Source organism: Exophiala dermatitidis (assembly GCF_000230625.1).
Source record: "Exophiala dermatitidis NIH/UT8656 unplaced genomic scaffold supercont1.6, whole genome shotgun sequence".
NCBI classification, from domain to species: Eukaryota; Fungi; Ascomycota; class Eurotiomycetes; order Chaetothyriales; family Herpotrichiellaceae; genus Exophiala; species Exophiala dermatitidis.
In genome coordinates this window covers 2836660-2859800 of record NW_008751651.1, presented here as the reverse complement: position 1 = coordinate 2859800, position 23141 = coordinate 2836660, and the positions used below count along the sequence as shown (strand labels likewise).

The following is a 23141-nucleotide window of genomic DNA, read 5'->3' as shown; positions in this document are numbered from 1 at the left end:
GGTAGCTACGAAAGCCAATCGTCAACTCCCACCTTCTTCGCGCCGAACTCTCGCACTACTAGACCAATTCTAGGTATGGCCGCTTCGGGCTCTCCGCAAATTCCCAAACTCCAGGCTTCACAGTGGGGGACGGCATACTCCGAGCCCGAAGTTTCTCTGCGGAGTTCACTTGTCAAACTAAAAATGCATGAAGCAAGAAGCGAGGCGTACCCAGAGCTGACGAGTATAAGCAAAGTTGAGCGTGGATGACTGCCTTTGATGTTCGTTCATTGAACGAGGTAACTAACTTCAAGCCACAAAATTCTCGAGGAAGAGCCAAACAGCGCTCAATCATATCCTCAACAGTGAGCGGACAATCGCAGTCGACCGTCGTTCACTGAAATCGAAATGTTTCCCTTTGCGATTCCGTTAATATACGCGATCCCTGTGGCATGCCTTTTATCGATATTGGCATACTTGCGTACTAGACAACGGTCGCAGAAAAAGGTCGCCACAGCCTCGTCCGGATACACCACGCCACGGTCAGCTCCCGAAACCAAGGACAAAAAGCCAGGTCAGCAGCACCACCCGGCATTTGCAGGAGCATACTGACATTAACAGACTGGGATTCGGTCGATTTCTCAACTCTGAAACCTATACCTGATTTCGACTGGCGAAAGCAGGCCCCCACGCCTTACCGACCATGGAACAATGGGCCTTACCATGTCACAATGGGTGCGAACATTGCATAAGGCAGAGTACGAGCCACAACTAATGGTCTACATAGGTGTGAAGAAGACCAGCTTGGACGATTGGGTCGAGATCGACAACCAATACCTTGATCGGTATCGATATAAGCGAATCCTGTTCGCCGAGCACCCCGAAGAAACGCTCGCAGCCCGACCTGGCAGTGAGGAAGCATCATTTGAAGCGCTGGAATTGTTGGTCGATCACCTAGTCCATCGTTACCCCTCCATGTTCGGGAAAGTGCCTGGAGGAATTCGAAATCTGGTCGTGAACGAAACATGGGATTTGCGCCGCGATGCCGACACATGGAAATCTTATCATCCTCTGCAGGTGATGGGACTGCTTACAACGGAGGATTGGTTCATCCTCCAAAATGAAGAAGATGGACAAACACGTCTCAAAGCTGGAGCCAACTGTTTCCCAGGTAAGTTGTCAGTGTCCGTATTCTTCTGGCTACTGACATATCTCCAGCTGGCTGGAAACTTCGGGAACGTATGGGGCTTAGCCTGTGGCAGATTCATGCTGGTAATGTGCCACAATACGAGCAAAATCTCGCCAAATCCATGGACCGATTCTTCCTTCGTCTGCGGGTCGACTCACCTATCATGCGCTTCAACTATGCAATCGACATCTCGCCCGAGCTTTTCCATATCAATTCGCACCATAACTTGAAACTCGAAGACTTGAAACACCCCTTGACCCTGGACCACCTGCACCTCCGCGTCGAAAGGCAGTTTCTCCAACGACTACCGAAAACACGAGGCATTGTTTTCTCCATCAGAACATACATCACTCCAATCACGGAAGTCACCAAAGACAGAGAAGTGGCTGAGGCTTTGCAGACCAGTATCAACAGTTACACGGATGAGATTGCGTCCTACAAAAACAAGCATTTATGGAAAGACGTTCTAGGCCCTCATCTGCGTGAGGTGACAGCCAAGGATAGTTGATATAGGTCAAACACCAAAACAATGATGTACTTTATTTAGCGTTATGAAATGGGTATCAGTCCAGTTTGAAGGTGTACAAATTTTTTCTACTTTCAAGTCAGCATGATATACATGCCTTTCTCTCGCATCACATCCCTCCAATCTACAGAACCGAGTTCCGTAGGCGACTCATTCCGGTCATGATTGTAGTAAGTTTGGCGGTCGAGCCTCCTCCAAACCTCAAGGACCAACGATTTTGCAGCGGCTATATTCCCAATCCCATGTCGCTGCGCCCGAGCAAACCACACAAGCACGCGATGACGCAATTCCGTATTCACTGCTTCAACGGCAGCAATGAACCCGGGCCATAACGTGTTCGCCACAGGAGTGCCAACTGTGAGAGCGTCGATATTCTCCAAGTGATCCAATACCTTCGAAACCAGATGCTGGCCAGACGGGCAATGAGCAGTCGAATCTGTGGCCACCGGAGATGTGGTGTTGTTGCCGCCACCACAGATGGCACGCCGGTAAAATAGTGCGACACTGTAGTGGAATGCCCACAAATGGTTTTCCCGGATCTCTTCACTGACAACTTGAGGGACGCCAAAGGTGAAGGGTTGGAAACGGTCTTGTGGACTTTTCCCGGGAGTATTCTGCCCACCGTACAAAGTCTGGTCATCGGTTGACCGAGGAATCACAACAGATTCGTCGTTCGCAAAGGCATACGGGTCCTCCATCAGATCAAACAGCTCCTTTTCCAGTTTGCACAAGTCGCTGCTATGGTCCTTCCACCAGCAGTCTCCGGGTGCTGCTGCAGCTTTGATAGCTGCTAGGTCGACAATCTTGTTGAGACACCATAGAGTCTTCATGGAAATACCGAACGACACATCAAGGGTGTACTCATAAGGACTAGGTGCCACCGGTTCCTCCGGCTTGCTGTTTGGATCATCAGAGGACCTTTTTGGACCTTGAGTGCGCTCTTTGCGATCGGTCCAGCCCGACGTCTCGGAAACTATGCGCAGACACCGGAAGATCTGAAGTAATGTTGCTCTTGCGGGTTCTGAAAGCCACCATTGACTACCTCCGGTGCGTTCGATAATGTCCTTGGCTGTTCGCAAATACTCGTGCCATCTTCCATCTTGCGCGCCACTAAAGACCTATTCAAATCAATCAGCATAAACCCCTCCAAGGCAGGTGTCGCACTTACCTCAATGGTCGTCATTGTCAGCGCAGCCGCTAATAAAGCCTTCTTGTTTGTACTGTCCACCTCATTGCCACGTGATTGTTCTGCTGTAAAGTCCCCAGAGCATAAAAGGCGTGCTGCCTTCTTTGAGTGCTCTGTTGCCTGAGCTCTGAACGGTTGGCCCTTCGATCTCCGGAGCCCGGCTTGATTGAAAGCGGAAACAGCCAGAATAGAGTGAAGGAGTGCTTGCTTTGCGGCGGATGTGGGCTCTTGGACGGCGATGGGAAGATAAAGTTGCAACCAGGGATTATGAGACGGAGCTTCGGTCGGCATCATCAATTGGCAAACATGGGTCCCGTAATGATGCAACAACTGGCGAGTCTCGTGAGAAAATCCATGAAATTCTAGGGACAATCCACGCGGCGGGGAAGGACAAGTTTCCTGTTCCTGCTGGCTTGTGATGGCTGGCTGCTCTTGGGTGAGCTCCTCGAGCGTATGGCGTGGTAATTCCGATCTGACAACAGGAAATGCTTGCGAATACAGGTCATCCCCTTGTTGACCCAACGAAGGCGACCATAACGAAATGTCTTCATTGTGATCCAAAGGCAAATCAAATTCGTTCGTTCCATCCGGGAATGCGTGTTGCAGATAGGCCAAAAATCCAGTGTTGTCTTCTGAAAGTGGTGAAGGCGACCGCTCCGACCATTCAAGTGGCTGATTAAGATTGTAACCGAGTGATGTTTGATGTACAGCATCTCGAGGAATCACTTCGGTTTGTTCGGAAGATTTTCTCTCCTGCCCCGGGCTGCTTGAGTCACTGGACAAGCTGGCATTGCCAGGTTGTCGAGGTCTTGCATCTGCCGGATTTCCAACATTCTGGCCATCCTCGTGGCTATAGCCATCACATATGTACTGACGGGATCTCTCGCAGTTATAGCAAGTCGGCCGTCGTTGATCACACTGCTACGGTTAGCTCTCGGACTATAACTGACAAAGGTTCTTACCTTGATTTTTCTTTGACGACAAGTGTTGCATCCCTTTTTGCAGTGGTAAGTTTAGGCGTCCTCAAGGCCGTCGTTATACTATCTTACATGGTATATCTTGCCTCCCTTCCGGCGCTTAGTAGGTCGAGGTCCATCTAGGTCTGTGTCCTTAGGAAATGCAACGCCCACGGACGATGCATGAATGAGTGAGGCTGTATTGGCTGACATTATTGGCACTCCGAGTGGTCTGCCATTGTCGGCCTCAGGCCCCGAAGGAGGCACAGCCTCGCCAATCCTAGCACGAGCAATTGTGTTCGGAGGGCTGGTGTTGAAAGACGCTGACAGCGAAGGGAATGTGATGGACTTCCCAAGGCTCCACGTTGTCTGGGGGTGGACCCGGGCAAGCTGTAAAGACTCGTGCATGTTGCCCTATGTGTGGGCTGATGTTCCAGGCTTCGCTGTGTGTGTCAAACGCCCCTTAAGGTCCGCAATACCGTGCGCGAGAATTGCAACGGCCGATGTTGCAAAGATGCAAAGTCGCGAAGAGAGGAAGCGAACTTCCAAGCTAGTCTTTATGACCCAGCCACGAAAGTTGGGGTGCCGAGCGAAATGGGGGCATCCGACTTATCTTTGACGGCGAGATGTTGCCTGATTCGTGCCCCGAGGCTGCAATGGGCCAAATGGGCACGTGAGCCGCCCTGAAATTAGTCATTCAGCCTTGTCCCCGCGAACGGGTCCTCCCTGTGATATGCCGAACATCGGGTTTATCCGAAATACCACTTTGGATCTTGGACATGGGTATCTAGTCGTCCTCGATGAATCCTGTAGTACTGATAAAAGCAATCGGACCAAAGCCTATGGAGGCTATGCTTTGCCAAACCATCGTTTACGGTTTATCTTCAACATGACGTCCATCTTACATCGGTCTCTGGCAAAAACATATCCCAACGCTGTTGGAGGTGATGGGGTCTACCTGGTAGCTGCCAACGGCCAAAAAGTCCTCGATGGTAGCTCTGGAGCGGCAGTGTCTTGTCTAGGACACAGTCATCAGGCGGTCATAAACGCAATTATCAAACAAGCACAAACCCTTTCATTCGCTCACACTTCGTTCTTCACCAACGATCCCGCCGAGCAACTGGCGGCTCTTTTGATAGACCAGAGCGGCTCTGCCTTCTCCAAAGTCACATTTTTCAGTTCTGGTAGGTGCTTTGTGTCTCAGCCAGTGATTCCGACTGACCTGGCATCATAGGTTCGGAGGCGGTCGAATCTGCACTAAAGCTTGCTCGTCACTATCACCTGTGCAACAATGAGCCGGATCGGGTCAATATCATTGGCCGGAAACACTCATACCATGGAAATACTCTGGGCGCATTAGCGGCCGGATGGAATCCCGCCCGACGTGATCAATATGCACCCTTACTCTCACCAGCCTTCCACCACGTATCTCGCTGCTTCTACTCTCAAGACGCCGCCAAGGGCGAAACACCCGGGCAGTACGTCGAGCGATTGATCAAGGAGTATGACGAGATGTTCCAACAGCTGGGTCCTACCACCATTGCTGCTGTTATTGTGGAACCTGTTGTTGGAGCAACTCTTGGCTCTGTACCCGCAGTTGAAGGCTACCTCAATCCCTTACGCAAACTATGCGATCAATATGGTTCTCTTCTCATCTATGACGAGGTAATGTGTGGGATGGGCAGAGCTGGAACTCTTCACGCGTGGCAATCTCTTGGAGGCCCTCCTCCCGATATGCAAACGATTGGCAAAGGACTTGCAGCAGGCTATCAGCCTCTCTCTGCGGTGCTTGTCAACTCCAGAATATCGGAAAAGCTGCAGCAGTCGAGTAAGAGCCGGGTCTTCTTGAGCGGTCACACTTATCAAGCTCACGCCATCGGATGTGCAGCGGGACTTGCTGTCCAACAGACACTCATCAACGACAATTTACTCCAAAATGTCCGAGGTATGGGAGCGTATCTCGTATCAAGGCTGACGCAGCAGCTTCCCAAGAGTGCAGTCAGGGAAATCCGAGGAATTGGACTTTTCCAAACAGTGGAATTTGCACCGATCGATCCCTCAGGAAGCCCTCTAGCGAGCGAGGTGGCATCGCTGACGTTTGAAAAGGGGGCTGCAGTCTACTTGTGCTCGCCCGCAGTTGATGCCGTGCTTTTCTGCCCTTCGTTCATTATCAGCAAATCACAAGTTGATGAGCTGGTTGGGTCTTTCACTGCAGCAGTAACCGAGATCATGGACCGAAGAAAACTCAGATAGACATGGTAGATAGATTCTCAATTGATGGCTAGGTAATTGTGCACAAAGAATTTACATCTCCGCACCCGGTTAACCAACTCCAGCTCCACGCGAGGCTGGGGAACATTCGACGGCCTTATAATTCTCCGCCCGAGGCTCGCAACCGTTTCCTCATGTGGACCCTGGTTGACAGTTCGCACCGAACTTCATGCTACTCTTATGGAGCTTCCCCAGTCCAACAATGTTGCTTTCATAGTTCGGAAAGGGTCCAGCACATGGAGGTCTCACGGGATGTAGCCGAGTCAATGGCAGTCCTACAATCTTTGGAAATGGATTCTCCAACCGGAGATGCCCTACGAGTTGCCTTCCTTTATTTTCATCCTGGATGACTTGAAATATTGTTCTTCAAAGCCTTCAAGTTTGTCCTGTCCCATAGATTCGCACCGTCGTCCGGAAACGCAACCATGCAGGCCTCAAATCTTGGTACCTTTACGCTTCCGCAGCTGGTCAACGAACCATTTGTAAGCCGGCACATGAAACCAACACGATGCGAATGCTGATCGTTGACTACAGACCTCGTATGGACCGGGATCCCCAGAACGAAAACACCTTACCCAAGCGGTGAAAGAGTTGGAACAAGGCGCACCATACACAGTCTTTCCAAATGTGAACGGCAAAGATGTAGGTACTGTCCCTCTTCATTATCATGTTTGACACAACTAACATTGAACCAGGTAGAGAGTGAAGCCACGGAACAGCAGCTCTCACCGTTCCGACATAGACTCGTCCTTGCAAAATACCCAAGCTCGACGCCGGAACTTGTCTCGCAAGCAATCACCGATGCCCTCGAGGCGAAAAAGAAATGGTCCCGGACTTCGTTGCATGAGCGTGCAGCCATCTTCCTACGGGCGGCTGCACTCCTCCAAACGACTTACAAGTACAAGATGATGGCAGCTACCATGTTGGGTCAAGGCAAGAATGCTTACCAGGCCGATATCGACTGTGTTGCCGAGGTGAGCACCGAATGATACCAATGTTGACACTGTCTCTAATCTGGCACAGTCCATCGACTTTTTAAAAATCTTCCCAAGCCTTGCAGAGGGCCTGTACAAGACACAGCCGCCGTTCAACGCTCCTGGGGTGTGGAAGTACGTGGTCTACTCCCCAAGCACCTTAAAACCATACTGACCAAGGACAGCCGCACTGAAGTACGCCCAATCGACGGATTTGTTTACGCAGTGTCACCATTCAACTTCACGGCATTGGCTGTCAACTTGGTGCTTGCGCCATTGATCGTGGGTAATGTGGTGGTCTGGAAGCCAAGTCCAGGTGCCATCTACTCCAGCTGGCTATTCCACCAAATCATGATCGAAGCAGGCATGCCGGCCGGTGTGGTTCAGTTTCTCCCCGGAGATGCCGACGTTATTACAAAGCAGGTGTACGAAAGCAGAGACCTGGGTGGATTGCATTTCACAGGCAGCACAGCCGTGTTCCGCAGGCTCATCCAGAGGCTCGGGGAAAAGATCAACTATTGGAAATCATACCCGCGCATGGTGGGCGAAACCGGAGGCAAAAACTTCCATCTGATCCATCCCAGCGCCGATATCAAAAATGCAGCACTGAAGTCTCTGCGAGCAGCATTCGAGTATCAGGGCCAGAAATGCAGCGCTCTGTCCCGCATCTATGTACCCGCATCTGTGGCAGAAGAGTTCAAGTCGATACTGGTGTCTGAAACCAAGAAGATCACAATGGGAGAGAAGTTCACCGACTTTGCCGGCCCGGTGATCAGCCAAGCAGCTTTCAAACGTGTTTCGACGTACATTGAAGATGCCAAGAAGGACTCTGAAGTTACAATTCTCGCGGGCGGAGAGTATGACGACTCGGTTGGTTGGTATATTCGGCCGACTGTGGTTGAGACAACGAATCCTCACAGCAAGTTCATGAGAGAGGAAATCTTTGGTCCTTTTGTCTGCATCTATGTCTACAAAGACGTCGAATTCGGTCCCAAACTCTTTGAGCTCATCGACACGACCTCGGAGTACGCATTGTCCGGTTCGATATTCTCCCGCGATCGTGCGGCCGTCACTGAGGCGACTGAGGAACTGAGATTCTCCGCTGGCAACTTCTACGTCAAGTAAGTACATACCATCATCTCCACGCAGCCCAATTGCTAACAGCTCAATAGCGATCAATGCACCGGAGCCATGCCTGGACACCAACCATTCGGCGGCTCTAGAGCCAGCGGTACCAACGACAAGGCTGGATCAAGTGGTCTTCTGACACGGTTCATCTCCCAACGGACGATCAAGGAGAATTTCTATACTATCGACGACTTTTTGTACCCGTCCAATCAAGAAGAGTAATGGCGAAAGACCACAACAGTGGTGATGTTTCGCTGATTTAATAAAATGACCTTCATCTTATTCTCCCCCGAATCCAACAAAAATATTGCATCGCTCTTCTCCGTGACCATCCTTATCGCTCCACGCAGATCCTCCGCAATTCGAGCTTCAACTCTGGTAAATTCATAACGGACAGGATGCAAATGATCAGGATACCGTGGATGTAGCCATGTGGACATTCCCTCTACACGACTCAGAGTTCTGGTCACTTACAATGTCCGCAAGCATCCCAGACTCTGCGCGCGCATAGTTCGCAGTGCCAGTATTCATCGTCGGAGTGGGCACAAGATGCGGGGAAGAGCCATGGCAGTTGCTGGCTCTTGACGCCCCGTGCCCAGTATCCTCCTCGAAACCAGGACACCGTGTTTATTCCATATTGATATTCTACTGTCCGTCACAACATATTCGCTGATGGCGTACTCAGGAAGACTTGCAATCGTGGCGGGCGGCATCGGTATGGACACTGTCGGCTTCAAACATACCTTCGACTGACTGGATTAGGCGGCCTGGGCTCTGTCACAGCCCAACGGTTGCGCGAACATGGAGCTGATGTCGCATTGCTCTACGCTCCATTCGAAGCAGGACGAGTTGAGGAAACTCTCGAGCGCGTTTTCGAGACCAAGACCCCGGAACGGGTCCATACCTTTGAGTGCGACATCACTTCGGAACCGTCAGTCAAGCAAGTCTTCGAGAGGATCGGCAAGCTCGAGTCCTTCCCATGTATCTTGATCAATGCTGCAGGATATGTTTCCGTACAGCCTTTGGAGGAGACATCAGCAGAGGAGGTGATGAGGAACCTGCTGCCCAACATGCTAGGTCCATTCATCACCAGCAATGCGTTCTTCCATTTGTACCAGACTCGGGCTTCGCAAGTGGACAAAAGCCATGTTCCACCAGGACGAATCGTGAGCATTGCGTCTCAGGCTGCTCATGTTGCCCTCGATGGCCACGGGGCATACTGTGCCTCGAAAGCCGGACTCATCGGGCATACGAGGTGCATGGCAAGTGAATGGGGTCCCAAAGGTATCACTGCAAACACTGTCAGCCCAACAGTAACATGGACTCCCCTGGCAGCAAAGGCGTGGGCGGACGAGGCGAAGAAAGAAAAGCATCTCGCTCAGATTCCGACGGGACGTTTCAGCATGCCTTCTGAAATTGCCCACGCCATTGAATTTCTATGCCGAGATGAAAGTGCCATGATCAATGGAGCAGACATTCGCGTTGACGGGGGCTTCACCATAAGTAGATAGACTACGGCACCCATGAGACACGGAAAATCATGTCTCGCCAGTGAACGAGCAACCAGGCCAGTAAAAACAATCTGCCGTGGTGATTGTGATGGTGTTTGACGCCCGTAGAAAAACATTTGACGCCCGCCTGCGCCGACGTCATCCTCAGCCGCGGTACCGCAGCGCCGCTTATTGGGTCACCGGCAGTGCTGGTCGGGTCGACAGACAATTCCTTCTCTTCAATCAACTCATGCAACGACGGAGAACTCGCTGATCAGAGTTCTACCACAATGCACCCTGTATTACTTATCACAGCCTTTTGCGCCTCGCTGTCGACAGGGGCCGCCCTGTTCCCTTTGGATCTCCTCCGTGAACCCGCCTCAGTCGTTCGTCGTTCCCTCTCATTCCTCAACAGTAAGCAGCACGCAATGGCCGCAGTCTCTGCTCAAGCCAGTTCCAATGGGCAGTCGGCCATCACCGGCGGCGGTGTGGATGATAGTACACTTTCCATCTCAGATGTCCTTCCTCAAACCCGCAAAATCAACATTTTCGCGTCCCTGACCCGCGATGTTTCTACGGTGACTGGTCGCCTAGAATCCACCAAACCCGAAGATAATACCACGCTTCTTGCGCCGCTGAATAGCGTGATGCAAGCGCTTCCTCGAAAGCCCTGGGAAGATCGGCCAGATGATAATTCGGGCGTGTCGGCTGAAAGGAACGAAGACAAAGCCGCGCAAAATCTGAAGCGGTTCGTGGAAGAACATGTGGTACCGACCAGTCCCTGGAAAAGAGGACCCGAAGGGAAGATCAAGACGTTGGGCGGTCAAGAACTATGGTGGGATGAACAAGACGGTCACAAGGTAATCAAGCCAGGCAATTTGATTGTGGACGGAATCGTCGGACGCGTCGGGAATGGCGAAGTTTGGGCAATCAGAGGCGTGGTGAACTATGCATAGATTGACCCAGAAGAGTGCTACGAGGGACGACTATCGTTATGATATTGCTATGATGAAAGACGTTATTCTGGACCTGTGTTTATTTGTCTATCCAAATCAAGGTTTTCCAAGTTGCCGGGTATGTCTATTTGATACTTTTCTGGTGGGATTTCGACTTGTCTGTCGCCGCTGGTGCACTCGTATTCCCTAGCTCATTAAGCAGGCCGCTTTCAGACACCAGCTTCCAGTAACACCAAAGATAACAAACACCAAAACAGAGTGCCCCAATACAGGCGTTTGAAACAACCCAAAGATCGGGCTTGTCTTCCGGAGGAGTTGCAAAGGCAGCAAGCAGGTGCCAAAACGCCATGACAATGTAGGTCTGAAAGTGTAGAATTTTGGTCGGAGTCCGCAAATCGTCCGCGGCTAAAGGTCGGCCGGTGACATTCTCATAGGCAGGATCGTAATAAGCATTTGTGCTCGTGGGAGGGAGGCCCATGAGATAGGACCATAGAAGGGACACCACAACATAAGGTGTCTGTAGGCCATCTCGCTTTAAGAGCGGATACATTGTCCACACACCCAAAAGGTTAGCCCAGCCGATCCACGCTCGATATTCCTTACTGAGGCCTTTGCTGCTTCCTAGAAGAAGCGTCATAGGCAGAAGGGGCAGTAACACGGACTTCTCGTGCACCTGAAAAGAAAATAGGAAGAAACCCCATGCCGACGTAGCCAATGCGTATGGAAGCAGCGCCTTTTTTGGGACGGCGGCCACGATCAGCATCGGTCCGGAAACTGACGCCAGCGTGAGGACAGCAGAAATTCGAGAGAGATCAACGATTCCTTCAAGTTTGCGAAGCTTGTAGAAGGTGTTGGTGAAGCACCAAAAATTGGCGACTTTGTCCTCGAACAATCCACGCGCAAAAGGAAAGACGCGATGGATAACCTGGCTCAGTTGGAGGGCAACCATTTGTACAGGAATGTTCGGATTCAATCCAATGCCCCTGTCTGCGATCAAAGGTGGTGTCGGCAAGTCGGTCATGTTTGGCGTCGTATAACTTTCATACAAAGCACCCAGCAGTAACGGGGCGAATAAAACCACAAACGCAAGTATAGTCGCGGCGGCGATGGCCACGAATCGACCGAAACGAATTCGCGGACGTATACATGAGCCCAAGAGATAGGCAAACACGATTGGGGAGTAGTACAGTGCCATCTGCTTGAAGCCCAGTGCGGCGACGAAGAAGACACACGACCACAGTAACCGTCCAGCATAAATACTTGACAAAGTAGCGACCACAAAGCCAAGCATCACGGTGTTGTACTGGAAGTGGCCATGGTCAATTAGCATGGTTGCAGGCTGCATGAGGATGGCCACAAGCGCGATGGAGACAGACGTCGTTCCGGTGCCTTCTGACCGGCTGTAATGGCGTAGGAAGACGACCAGAGCAGGGATGTAGACGAGATATTCTGACACAAGCACCGTCGCGCGCATGAATACTTTGAGCGTAGGATCTTCGAGGCCACGAGAACTGTCCAAAGCAAACCAATCCTCATTGAAAAGCGAACCACTAGACCGGTTAGCATTGGTCGAAGCTGTGGGAACAAGACAGCTTACATCTTGCCGCAGACCCAGCTATGATAAGCAGTCAAAGGAGGATAATCCAACCCCCAGTACTGAAGGTCATAAAAGTACCATCTAGATACTGGTAAATGTGTAGTGATCTCCATCCAATGTCTCTGGGCTTCGAAGTCGCCATGCATAGGAGGTTGCTGGTACCCCGAGTAACCCCAGAGTCCCACGCTCCAGCGAAAAATGGCCACCACCATCAGAATTAATGGCAAGAGGATCCATTGCGAAGTCGTGCCACGGGAGGGCCAGAGAAAGGCCACCAAGGGAAACTCAGGACTGACGGCATTGTCTTGTGCGTCCACCTTGACAATGTCCGTGATCGTAGGACTTCGGGTCAAGGTCGACAACTGTTTCCGCTTTTTCCGGGGTCGATGCGATTGAGAAGAGCCCGACATGACAGTGAACGGCGAGTCGTACACACAGCCAAAGGTCAAGATAGGGTTCAAGAAGCAGTTATGGGGCTCTATGCAAACATATCTCCGTGTACATCGTGATTGAACCTAGGTATCACTTCAGGAACTGATATCGAGCACACCTAGCTGGCCGGACTAACGTTATTCCGAACCCTCGTGACCGCTCATTTCCCAGTTTCCCAGCCCCCCAAGGCAAATCTACAGTGGTACTAGTAGTTGTAGGGCCTCTCAGGCTCCAGCGCAGATCCTTCAGACCCTCACCGCAGACCCTGAGACCCGCAACTGGATTCTTATCGCGCTGAAATTTCCAAACTGACGCTAAGATAAGGATATTTAATTGCCGCCAAATTTTCAGGCTCTCCGACTTTTCCTTCTTCCTACACACTGCACTGCCATCTTGTTTCACGGCAACCGTATCCTTCTTCAGTATTCTGCGGGCATTTTTATCGAGGGCATCAATTGACGTCTATCGAGGGCTTCGTGGGTTTTGAGATCGAGGGCATACAAATTAGTCACAGGTCTGCTTGTCTACCCTGTCGACCAGATTCAGTCCGATTTTCCAAGTCCGTGGTGTTGCGCGCTTCGCAGAAATTTTTTTCTGCTTGTCATCTGCTACGGCATTTGACACGAGGTCGAGGGCTCTTATTCACACTGTGGGTTGAGGGTTTACACCGCCGCACTTGAAGAGGTCCGAGGGATTCCATTCATCTCCGAGGGTTATCAGGTTGGTTGGAAAACAATTCTCGTCATCTTCTACTCAATTCTAACCATCATAGAATACATCCAACATGTCCAAGTCCAAGTCCAAGTCTGGCGCCGCCGCCAAAGCCACCAAGTCCGATGTCTTGACCAAGGTCAAAGGGGCTGCGGTCACCAAGCCTGCGCAAAGCCAGAAGACCAAGAGCAAGGAGGTGGCCAAGAAGGTCGCTGCAAAGGAGGAGAAGAAGCCGAAGAAGGTTCCTGTCAAGGAGCCAACTCCGGAGTCTAGCTCTGAGGAGGAGGATGACGACACCAGCTCAACATCCGATGAGAGCGAAAAGGTCGAGACCAAGGGAAAGAGGGCTGTCAAGCCCGCTGCCAAGGCTGAGTCCAGCGACGAGTCCAGCGAGGAGTCTGACTCGGATGACTCTGCTTCTGAAGATGAGGCTCCGAAGGTGAACGGCGCTGCTAAGAAGGCCACCGCACCTGCCAAGGCTGCCGCCAAAGAATCCGACTCCAGCGACAGCGAAGAATCCGAGTCTGACTCCGAAGACGCCACCATGGAAGACGCCAAGGCAGCTTCCTCTGAGGACGACGACAGCTCCGAGGAGTCTGACAGCGACGACGAAGAAGAGACCGCTCCCAAGGCCAATGGCGTTAAGCCCGCCGCTGATGATGAGGCAAGCAGCGATGACGATGACGAGTCTGATGAAGACGAAAGCAGCGAAGACAGCAGCGACTCCGATGAGGATGATGAGGCCGAAGCCAAACCGAAATCTGCCAAACGCAAGGCCGAAGACGACGAAACCCCAGCTGCCAAGAAGAGCAAGGTCGCCGACGTTGACACATCCAAGGGCCCGAACCTGTTCGTTGGTAACCTGTCCTGGAACGTTGACGAGAACTGGCTGCGATCCGAGTTCGAGGAGTTCGGTGAGCTCAGCGGTGTTCGCTTGATGACTGATCGTCAAACTGGACGATCCAAAGGGTATGTGGACAATGCTGATCCGCTTCAGTTACATGACTAACAGACTCTTAGATTCGGTTATGTCGAGTTCGTTGACGCCGCCGATGCCGCCAAAGCCTATGCCGCCAAGCAGGGCGCTGAGCTCGATGGCCGTCCCTTGAATGTTGACTTTGCCAACGCTCGCAGCAATGACAACAAGCCGGCCGACAACCGTCGCAAGTCCTATGGAGACCAACTCGGCGAGCCGACCGACACATTGTTCCTTGGCAACCTCTCCTTTGACTGCACTCAGGAGGATGTTTCCGAGGCATTCGCTCCTCATGGAACGGTCATGGGCATCCGCCTGCCTACTGACCGTGAGACTGGTGCCCCCAAGGGTTTCGGTTATGTCACCTTTGGCTCTGTCGACGAGGCCAAAGCTGCTCTTGAGGCCATGCAGGGTGGTTACATCAAGAACCGTCCCATCCGTCTCGACTACAGCCAACCCCGTCCCCAGAACGGCGACTCTCCCGCACGTGGAGGATTTGGCGGTCGTGGTGGCCGTGGTGGATTCGGTGGTCGCGGTGGCCGCGGTGGGTTCGGTGATCGTGGCGGACGAGGTGGTCGCGGAGGCGGCCGTGGTGGCCGTGGTGGCTCTACCAACCGCGGTGGATTTGGTGATTTCTCGGGAAAGAAGACCACCTTTTAGTTCTAAAGGCACCTGATCAGTGGTGTTCTTTGGACTACGTGTGTGTGCGTCTCGCTGGATACCCGTGAGTATGTTTGCTGGGTGACTTTGCTCTCGTGTGACCCTCTTCAATTGGGAAGCGCTCGCAGAACAAGGTAAAGTATGTAAAAAGTTCGGTGCTTTGTGTTTCATTTTGCTTTCTTTCTAGTCCAAAAAATGTGTCGAATTGCAGTCTTTCATAGAAATCAAATAATGCACCTTGACCACCTTTTCCTGTGATGGTATGCAGCAATCGTTAGAAACCAACGTTGGTAGTCGAGACCGAAATCGGCCACCAAATGGCGGGAAGAGATCCAGTGAGGCGCCTGTTGGAGACAGCCTGGGAGAGAGTGCCCCCAAGCGGGAAGCAGAAGTGACAAGTGATACTTCTACATCAGTCGAGTCCAACCAACCAACCCGGATCTCGTGATGCGCCAGGTCATCCCGTCAAGTTAGGCTTGACACCTGACGAAGATGATGGGCAGGTCAGTGCGCAACAAACCAGATTCCCTGCTGCCCGTCCAAGTTGGTTACAAGTAGGTATCTTGCTCAGGGAGAGACAAGTACAAGGTCCCCTTGCAGGCATCTTCTCCCTGCATCCCTTACCTTATACCTTGCCTGCTCTGCCAGTGGTGCCAGCCCAATAATCAAAGTCGTCAACACGCGGCACTGCCAGGTCCCAATCCTGCGCCCCAGCTGTCAAAGCTACAAAGGCCGTATCCCCTTTGCCATCTCACAAACCATCTTGCGGTCGAACTTTGCCATCTCAATCCTCCTCTGCGCGAGTCGCTCTGAAACTTGGATCTATCCCCACCCCGACTACTCGGCGGAGATTCGTGGCGCGTTTCGTGCGGATCCCTAAAGTGGCTCAGATCCCAATCAACGGCCGTCACCCCCACCATCTCATCGTCAGCGGTGAGACGAGCAGCGATTCCGGCGGCCTTGACCCAACAACTTAGCCTGCAGGTGCTGCGAACTATCAAGAGTTGAGGGTCGGCCATCATCCTCTCTTCTCATCCCGGCCAGGGCGACGGTACTGCAATATCATCGCCTGATTGCGGCGCAACCGAGGAGGCTCAACGCTGACCGTCGTGCTCCGAATCCAAACCAGACCACAATCAACGTGACCACCGTGGTGCAGATTGGAGAAATGCGTCCAACGCAGAGCGAGCCGTATGGCCCACAGAGAACTGAACGCGAAGGCCGTTTTGCAAGGGGTGCCGATGCCGCACTGGCACATAACAACTCGTCCATGCGAGCAATGCGCTCCGAAGGTAATACAAGCCCATCATAGCCTCCTGCGCGAGACTTTCCGGAAGGCCTCTGCTAACGTCTCCATAGATTCGTGGGTCGAGGTCTCTTCGCGGCCCTCTTCGTCATCCCTCTCGTCTACAAGCAACGACATCATTACTACCGGCCTCCAAGTTCGCCCTCATCAAGAGCGATTTTCCCGTTCTGTCCACGCATCGGGCGGCCCTTCTGTCGTGCAGCCTCGTTCGACTAGCGCAACAGGGAGCAGTCAAGACGAATATGACGAAAGCGAAAGCGAGAGTGACCGGGTTTTGAGCAGTTCGAATGAAGACATCTCCCAAGGCGATACTGCCGATGACGATGAAACTTCCACGGCTCTTGGTGTTGGCAGCCTTAACAGGGTCTTCACGCCTCAGCCGAACGCATTCTCTCATCCACCTTCCTCGCAAGAACGGGCTATACCAGATTCATATTTCCCGCCTGCGCCGGCGACGACACCACTGTCGGCAGCTGAGGATCGGACAATAACCCAACGGAGTTACGAAAGGCAGACCCATCCTCGACATCGAGCAGGCAGATCATCTTATCAAGCCGACCATGATGCAGCTTTACGCGCCTCATTGACCACGCTGCTATCTTGCGCCGCTGCTGTTCGGCCAAAAGCTTCTGGGCATCGACCAGCCCCCGCTCGTGCCTCCACTCAACCAACAGCCTTGCGGTTAGTCCCTGAGTCAGAACTCGACACGACCGTTCGATCTCGACAATCTCCCTCTCCCAAGCACGTCAAGCGGAAATCCAGAGAATCTAGCAAAGAACGACATGCTAAGAAAGCCCGGGCTGCCAAAGCGGCGGTGGCCGGCGATGAGCTCATCAGCCCTACCCTTGCCTCATGGATGATATCAGCGGGAGTAGTGCTCGTATTCTCGGCCATCAGCTTCAGTGCAGGCTATGCTTGGGGGCGCGAGGTAGGTAGATTGGAAGGCGATATGGGAATCACGGGAGGTAGCTGTGGGCGTGAGGCGTTGCGCGGCAGTCCAAGCGGAAGTGGTCTTCGCCGGTTAAGATGGACTTCGACTCCGAGCAACATCAGCACATGTTGATCTGGACAGAATTGTCTCTTGAAACAGGCTGGCCAGGATGAAACGGGCTGCTCGTCCGTGACAAGCGAATGCGGCCCGATTTGGTATCCTAGCTGGTCTACACAACTTGAGGCGCAGTTTTGGATGATTCGCGGAAACGGTTGACGAAGCATGACATTGCAGGTTTATGACAGTGGCGTATATTCAGGGCGCAGGACAGGCTTTTTTTTTGCCGCACCAGTATATGCGATAGTATGGGTATACCAATTAGACGCCAAATCAAATCTGGAGTGTACTCAGTTCTGAGCAGGAGAATTCTTTGCTCCAGACAACTGTAAACCATTGTGATTTTTCTGTCGACTTACTATACATCAAATATGGCCCGAATCGAAAATAGACCAGGAGATACAGAACACCAGAGTACCTCCATAGAACACTCCCGATGTTCAATGCGCGCCCATCTACATTGACTTCAAAAAATTGCTCTCCCGGATGGCTTTTCTCCTGGCCGCCCGAGCACTCTTGGTGATCTCGTGTCTGCGTTGTAAACTGGTAACAGCGTCATCGCCAGGGCGGGTCAAGTCTGCACTTTGTTCGTGCGGAGGAATGGTGACAGGAAGGTCTTTGAGCAGTTTTTCCTGCTGTTTCTCGTATCTGGCGCGTTGTTTCTTGGTCATTGCTGTAGTTACCTTTTCGTTAGCATGCGTCTCTTGAAAGAAGATCTGCCAGCCCAATTTCGCGACAGACGGCCAATGGATGGGATTCTTGAAAACAAGCATACCTGACAAGTCCACCTTGGTCTCCCCCGTGGCCATCTTGTTGTCGTCGAGCAGCGTCCACAGCCAATCCGGGTACTCATGGTCCTCCTTTGCCAATATATTCGGCTGCGCCTTCGTATATCCCAGCCCTTTCAAGATTTCACCGCCAGGGACCGAACTCTTGACTTTTGCAGGTTTCTTTCCGGTATCTTTGGAAGAGGATGAGGATCCCGTCTTCGCGCTCGAGGTCGAGGGGGTGTGTGGTTCGGAGAGTGGCTGTGAGATCCCCGCCGTTTTGGACGAGTGCACCGGATTCGCGCCTTCTATGGCAATCGAGGGAGGCGCTTGGGTCGGGGCAGCATTGGGTGTAGCGGGAACGGTGGACGCATGTCGAATGCTGAACAGAGATGAAGGCGGAGGGTATCGAATACGGGTGAGTAAAGACCGTCGGCAACTTGAGCAGATCATGGTGGAAGGGTATGACTGTCAACACTGTTTGAATCGCGAGAATCCAGAAGCTGCGACTTTCCCAGGAATGGTCGTGTATTTAGAACAATCCTTGTCTATTTCTTGATCGGCGCATTTAATGTTGATGGTAACTTATTACATTGAAGTCCACCAATTTTAGCAGTGCAATTGTATGCTGTACTCCAACTGAACTAGGCTTGCAACCGCAAAACGGGAGGTTTGTCCACTTCTTGGCATGTTTGCTGCCCATATCTCGTAGTATTCCCAGACTTCCAGGTTCATTCTACTGCAACAAAACAGAGTCCCAGTAACATCTGTTATGCAGCTGACTGCCCTCGAGTTGTGGTTATTGCCACTTTACGGGGATTGCTGCCATCCTGTTACAGCACAACCGAAGAGGCAATTCGTGAGCGCACGGCGATAGCGACAAGCTTAAAATCTTTGATTAAATCAGGCGAAAGTATATACCTCACCCCGTTGCACCAGGCTATGAACCACTTTCCCACCTGCATGACGCCGCTCATGGAAGCTCAATCCTCAACATCATAGATGCCCTTAGATGATGCTGTTGACGTACAAGAAGCTGGGGTAACGCTGACGGAAATCTCTTGTATGCGAGAATGCACAGGCTTGCTCTTTTCATCATCTAAACCATATCCTTTCTGCCCATACCAATTCAAGGCGCGGATCTAGCATTGTTGTAACTGCCACTGGTTTGGCCCTTGCCTGTGACAACTGACTAGATTCGCAGCTGCATACAGGACTTCAATCGATGACAGGGATTGGGAAAGAAGGGGCAAGGCAGGTCCGGCGATCTCGCAAGCTTGACAGCCCAGCCTAAAAGCCAAATGGGTTTTGAGCCGCTGGATATTGTCAGTCATACGCAAGTTAAATTTTGGGATGTCAAACTCACTAGCATTTGCAAGATTTGCTCTCCGTCCTGTTGGTTGAGGAGTCAGCTTCTTGGTTTCGGTGAGTCCAAATCTCACGGGCGGAGCAGGTCCAGTCTTTTGTGGGTGTAGTGGTGCAAGAGTTGGTAACTGAGGGACAGGCGGGGCAGGCGGCGGCTGAAACCCCCCTAGACTGTTTTGCTGGGGCATCTGTCCGAAGCCGGTGGGCTGTGGCTGCAGCGGCTGTTGAAATCCTGTGGGTTGGACGGGAATGGAGAAAGATTGAGGGAAACCTGTAGGCTGAGGCTGAATTCCCTGACCAAACCCATTCATCTGTGGCTGTGGAGAGGAGAACCCGGTTGGTTGTGGTTGTAGAGCTGGTGGGAGGACGGAATTGATGCCGGTCGGTTGCGGACCTTGTGTGTATGACATTCCGGTAGGCTGAGCCTGGAAAGACGGTCGGGGATCGGCAAACGGGCTTCCGGTTGCATTTCCATTCAGATAAGGCTGCCCAAACTGGCTAAATGGGCGCGGTGCTTGGAAGCCGGTAGGTTGAGGTGCAAGGCCATATTGCCCGAAACCCTGATTAGGTGTTAGACCGCCCGTCAATTGAGGTTGCAATTGCTGCTGGTGGTATTGCTGCTGCAACCGTTGTTGCGATAGGTCGTTGAGGCTTTGACCAGGCGGCGCCTGCAACGCAGACGTGCGCGGAACTCCCGTCAATTGCTGTTGCAAAGGCTGGAGACCGAACTGATTCTGTTGCGGGTTCTGGGGAGCCGACGTTGGCCGCGGAGGAGGCGGTAGCAAAGACGTGCCAGTAAAGTTTTGCTGTGGCGCAGCCGGTCGTTGACGAGGTAGATTGACTTGCTGGTTCTGGACGCCCGTCGCTAGAGCTGGGACTTGCCCTGGAATCTGGTTAACTTGGGAGAAAAACTGAGGTGTTGCGCCTGTCTGCTGCGACTGTTGGATGGAAGGCACCGTGGGAGGGGAAGTAGGTTGAGTCGGAAGTTGGGGCTGAGGTTGTGGATTCGGTTGTTGGTTGACAGGGGGTGCAGGAGGCTGAGCTGGCGTCGGCTGCAGAGGGGCGTCAAGTAAGGACAATTCCTTCAATGCACCTGTAGGTGGTTTGGCCGCCGGGGATGTAGGTTGCTGTGCAGCTGCAGAGGGTTGACTGGGCGGCTTGACGGTCCAAGCATCGTCGTCGAACCCAGCGGTCGGCTCCCTCGGAGGTGCCTCTGTGAGAACCGTGGCTTTCGCCTCAGCAGGTGGCGCTTTATCGGCTTCGGCTTTGGTAAAAGCATCCGGGTCCACCACGTCGTTTGTCTGTCGATTCGCTTCAGGCCTGCCTCTGCGGGTGTTGTTGTGCAATGTTCCACCGGGCCCTGAAAAGATTCCACCTGTGGCAGCGTCATTGCCGGTACCATTGGCGACTGGGCTGCGCGTTCGTCCAAACTTGTGGTCAAGATATTTCATGACTTTGAGAACATCCCCTTCTTTCAATCCCAGCGTTCTTAGATTCTCTGCCGTGATGTCAGGTAGAACAGTTTCGTCCATCGAGTCCCGTATCATGGCCTGTGAATATCTCTCGCACTGGTGAGGGCCGACTCCCGCCTTGAGGAAGAAATCGAACCAGTCATACTCGGGGCCTTTCGGTGGTTCCGGACTGCGAGGTTCCAAGATGGCACCGCTTCTCGACTTCGCTTGTTCAGACGATTGACTCCGACGCTTCATCTTGATCAGATCAGCCACTGGAATATTTTCTTCGATCGACTCATTGGTTACCTTCTCAACATATTCCAGATCTTCTGGAGACATTTTGGTCACAGGCACAGCAATCTTTACGCCATTGACTTTGTGCAAGTGGATCTTGCCATCTGCCACACCGAGGAACTGTGCTTCAACTTTGAAGGTTCCGGAGTGATCTGTCCATGTCCTGACCTTGGCAGGATCAGGCTTCGACCGGCTCTTTTTTCGATCGTCTTTGTCTTTTCGCTCCCTCCGATGTGGTTGGTCGTCAGCAAGGCTGCTACCGCGCTGAGGGAGCGCGCCATGGCCAGATCCGCTGCGAGTCCGTCCGTGAACAGAGTCCTGCTGAGCGTTGTCGACACGAGCTGCCTCTCTTGCGAGCCTCGCCTCTTCAAGCCGGTTTTGCTCAACGGAGGAAAGCCCAGCATTGACTCCCGTCCGCGAAGGAGGCTCGACGTTGACGAAGCCGGTAACTTCAATGTAGCTACTCGGCACGACACCTTCTTTGCCATTTCTCACGCGCCTTACATTCCACCACTCTTCGGACTTTGTGTCGTCCAAAATGATGACCTCGTCACCCACGGCAACCGTCACCTCGTCGTCACCTTGAGCCATGAAGTCGTACAGCACTTGCCCCTTCTTGTGAGTCCCTCCTCCAGCGGCTGCTTCAATAACCTCGCGAAAGCCCTCGGCCCGGTGAGCGCCTGCAATCTCTCCAAGCGCAGCTACAATCTCTTCCGCGGTGTCCTTGGCCCCCGCGTGCAGGTCCAGGCTCTTGCTTGGCCGAACCAGCTCCATGAAAACATGCTTGCCCTCGATCGAATAGTGTGTCAACTTGTCAGCGGTCCATTCTTGGGAAGGCCCATCTCTTGATTTCTCCGGCGAGAGCATGATGGTACCGGTCGCGATGTTGATGCCCAAAGTGGTCGGCATCTTCCGCCGCCGGCCCATGGCAGAAACCATCTCATTAACATTATATAGGTGAAACCCGCCTGGCGAGCGGATGGGAGCGTCGTCCTCTTCTGGCCTCGGCAGCGCACGATTGTATGGAGGGGAAGGGAGCACCCCACGAGAATCTTGGTCGCGGTGTGATGGCATCGGCGCCAAGGGCGGAGCAATCGTTTGGGACGCGGGCCTTTGCGGCAGCGCAGGAGCAACCTCCTCGCCGTCAGAGACCTCAGCGGTGGACTCTTGAGGAGGGGGGCCGGGCGGACGGGCTGCTGCTGGCAAAGCAGCACCTCCTCCGAGGACTCGGGCCAGATTTGCCGCAGGATCCTCTGCCGACCTTGTCGGAGAGGCGGGAGGAGGGAACACATCGGGTTCCACCGTCGATGGAGGAGATTGCTGTGTGGGAGGGCTCGAAGACTCTGGCGCAGCTCCAGTAGTAATCTCTATGTAGTTGGCGGGCGCAAAGCCGAAATCGTTACCTACGCCGACCAGTGTCCAGTCGGGATCAGAGGTATCGTACACAGCAAGCACAGCGTCTTCCGTAAAGGATACTTCCTCGTCGGTTTGCCTTGTGTAATCATACAGCGCTTTGGCAGTCGAAATGGGCTTTGCGTCCTCCACATAATTGTTTGGGATCAAGCCCTCGGGCTCATCCTCGTCATCTCCACTGGCCTTCTTCTTTGCTTTCCACCAGTCGTCCTCGGTGCTTTTCTCCAGGATATATAGCAGTTCTCCTTCCCGAATCTCCAGCTCCCCTGTGCTCTGAGGGTGGTAATCGTAGACCGCGGTGCATACCCCTACGAAACCCATGGTGTGAGACGGCCGATGCTGTACTGGTCGGTAGCTTTCAATCAGACAGCTTGGTTGATGACACTGCCATCAAGGTGGGAGGGATTAATCGGCCGGCGTGGGATCGAGGACGTGGTAACCGGTCCTTCCCAGGTGATGTTGT

The 23141-nt window shown here is 52.8% G+C and overlaps 11 protein-coding genes across 11 annotated transcripts; 7 read left to right on the top strand and 4 right to left on the bottom strand.

Moving 5' to 3' along the window:
* Nucleotides 1-133: 133 nt before the first annotated feature.
* On the top strand, nucleotides 134-1792 carry HMPREF1120_07833 (alpha-1,2-mannosyltransferase). The gene is made up of 4 exons (XM_009162066.1): nucleotides 134-553; nucleotides 601-714; nucleotides 767-1150; nucleotides 1198-1792. Exons 1-4 carry the CDS (start codon nucleotides 388-390, stop codon nucleotides 1674-1676), a joined length of 1143 nt encoding a protein of 380 aa, XP_009160314.1. The 5' UTR covers nucleotides 134-387; the 3' UTR covers nucleotides 1677-1792.
* HMPREF1120_07832 (uncharacterized protein) lies at nucleotides 1769-3171 on the bottom strand (the record flags this gene model as incomplete). Its single annotated transcript, XM_009162065.1, has 2 exons — nucleotides 1769-2812; nucleotides 2863-3171. 2 exons carry the CDS (start codon nucleotides 3169-3171, stop codon nucleotides 1769-1771), a joined length of 1353 nt encoding a protein of 450 aa, XP_009160313.1.
* Nucleotides 3172-4507: 1336 nt separating this feature from the next.
* Nucleotides 4508-6166, top strand: HMPREF1120_07831 (uncharacterized protein). The gene is made up of 2 exons (XM_009162064.1): nucleotides 4508-5020; nucleotides 5071-6166. The coding sequence occupies exons 1-2, from the start codon at nucleotides 4570-4572 to the stop codon at nucleotides 6087-6089; spliced, it is 1470 nt and encodes a 489-aa protein (XP_009160312.1). The 5' UTR covers nucleotides 4508-4569; the 3' UTR covers nucleotides 6090-6166.
* Nucleotides 6167-6532: 366 nt separating this feature from the next.
* On the top strand, nucleotides 6533-8431 carry HMPREF1120_07830 (1-pyrroline-5-carboxylate dehydrogenase; the record flags this gene model as incomplete). Its single annotated transcript, XM_009162063.1, has 6 exons — nucleotides 6533-6589; nucleotides 6642-6749; nucleotides 6803-7081; nucleotides 7131-7216; nucleotides 7267-8202; nucleotides 8254-8431. 6 exons carry the CDS (start codon nucleotides 6533-6535, stop codon nucleotides 8429-8431), a joined length of 1644 nt encoding a protein of 547 aa, XP_009160311.1.
* A 450-nt stretch (nucleotides 8432-8881) lies between these two features.
* Nucleotides 8882-9720, top strand: HMPREF1120_07829 (short chain dehydrogenase; the record flags this gene model as incomplete). Its single annotated transcript, XM_009162062.1, has 2 exons — nucleotides 8882-8924; nucleotides 8972-9720. The coding sequence occupies 2 exons, from the start codon at nucleotides 8882-8884 to the stop codon at nucleotides 9718-9720; spliced, it is 792 nt and encodes a 263-aa protein (XP_009160310.1).
* Nucleotides 9721-10127: 407 nt separating this feature from the next.
* On the top strand, nucleotides 10128-10655 carry HMPREF1120_07828 (uncharacterized protein; the record flags this gene model as incomplete). Its single annotated transcript, XM_009162061.1, has 1 exon — nucleotides 10128-10655. One exon carries the CDS (start codon nucleotides 10128-10130, stop codon nucleotides 10653-10655), a length of 528 nt encoding a protein of 175 aa, XP_009160309.1.
* A 124-nt stretch (nucleotides 10656-10779) lies between these two features.
* On the bottom strand, nucleotides 10780-12662 carry HMPREF1120_07827 (alpha-1,3-glucosyltransferase; the record flags this gene model as incomplete). The annotated part of the gene is made up of 2 exons (XM_009162060.1): nucleotides 10780-12205; nucleotides 12253-12662. The coding sequence occupies 2 exons, from the start codon at nucleotides 12660-12662 to the stop codon at nucleotides 10780-10782; spliced, it is 1836 nt and encodes a 611-aa protein (XP_009160308.1).
* Nucleotides 12663-13468: 806 nt separating this feature from the next.
* On the top strand, nucleotides 13469-15031 carry HMPREF1120_07826 (nucleolin; the record flags this gene model as incomplete). Its single annotated transcript, XM_009162059.1, has 2 exons — nucleotides 13469-14364; nucleotides 14416-15031. 2 exons carry the CDS (start codon nucleotides 13469-13471, stop codon nucleotides 15029-15031), a joined length of 1512 nt encoding a protein of 503 aa, XP_009160307.1.
* Nucleotides 15032-16199: 1168 nt separating this feature from the next.
* Nucleotides 16200-17400, top strand: HMPREF1120_07825 (uncharacterized protein; the record flags this gene model as incomplete). The annotated part of the gene is made up of 2 exons (XM_009162058.1): nucleotides 16200-16323; nucleotides 16391-17400. The coding sequence occupies 2 exons, from the start codon at nucleotides 16200-16202 to the stop codon at nucleotides 17398-17400; spliced, it is 1134 nt and encodes a 377-aa protein (XP_009160306.1).
* Nucleotides 17401-17840: 440 nt separating this feature from the next.
* On the bottom strand, nucleotides 17841-18605 carry HMPREF1120_07824 (uncharacterized protein; the record flags this gene model as incomplete). The annotated part of the gene is made up of 1 exon (XM_009162057.1): nucleotides 17841-18605. The coding sequence occupies one exon, from the start codon at nucleotides 18603-18605 to the stop codon at nucleotides 17841-17843; it is 765 nt and encodes a 254-aa protein (XP_009160305.1).
* An 837-nt stretch (nucleotides 18606-19442) lies between these two features.
* Nucleotides 19443-22999, bottom strand: HMPREF1120_07823 (uncharacterized protein; the record flags this gene model as incomplete). The annotated part of the gene is made up of 2 exons (XM_009162056.1): nucleotides 19443-19468; nucleotides 19519-22999. The coding sequence occupies 2 exons, from the start codon at nucleotides 22997-22999 to the stop codon at nucleotides 19443-19445; spliced, it is 3507 nt and encodes a 1168-aa protein (XP_009160304.1).
* Between the last annotated feature and the right edge of the window lie 142 nt (nucleotides 23000-23141).

Bases quoted from the DNA above. Each gene is read 5' to 3' on its own strand.
- HMPREF1120_07833 (XM_009162066.1), top strand. From the start codon at position 388: ATGTTTCCCTTTGCGATTCCGTTAATATACGCGATCCCTGTGGCATGC. The intron at 554-600 runs GTCAGCAGCACC...TGACATTAACAG, and splicing joins AACCAAGGACAAAAAGCCAG to ACTGGGATTCGGTCGATTTC. The intron at 1,151-1,197 runs GTAAGTTGTCAG...ACATATCTCCAG, and splicing joins TGGAGCCAACTGTTTCCCAG to CTGGCTGGAAACTTCGGGAA.
- HMPREF1120_07831 (XM_009162064.1), top strand. From the start codon at position 4,570: ATGCCGAACATCGGGTTTATCCGAAATACCACTTTGGATCTTGGACAT. The intron at 5,021-5,070 runs GTAGGTGCTTTG...CTGGCATCATAG, and splicing joins AGTCACATTTTTCAGTTCTG to GTTCGGAGGCGGTCGAATCT.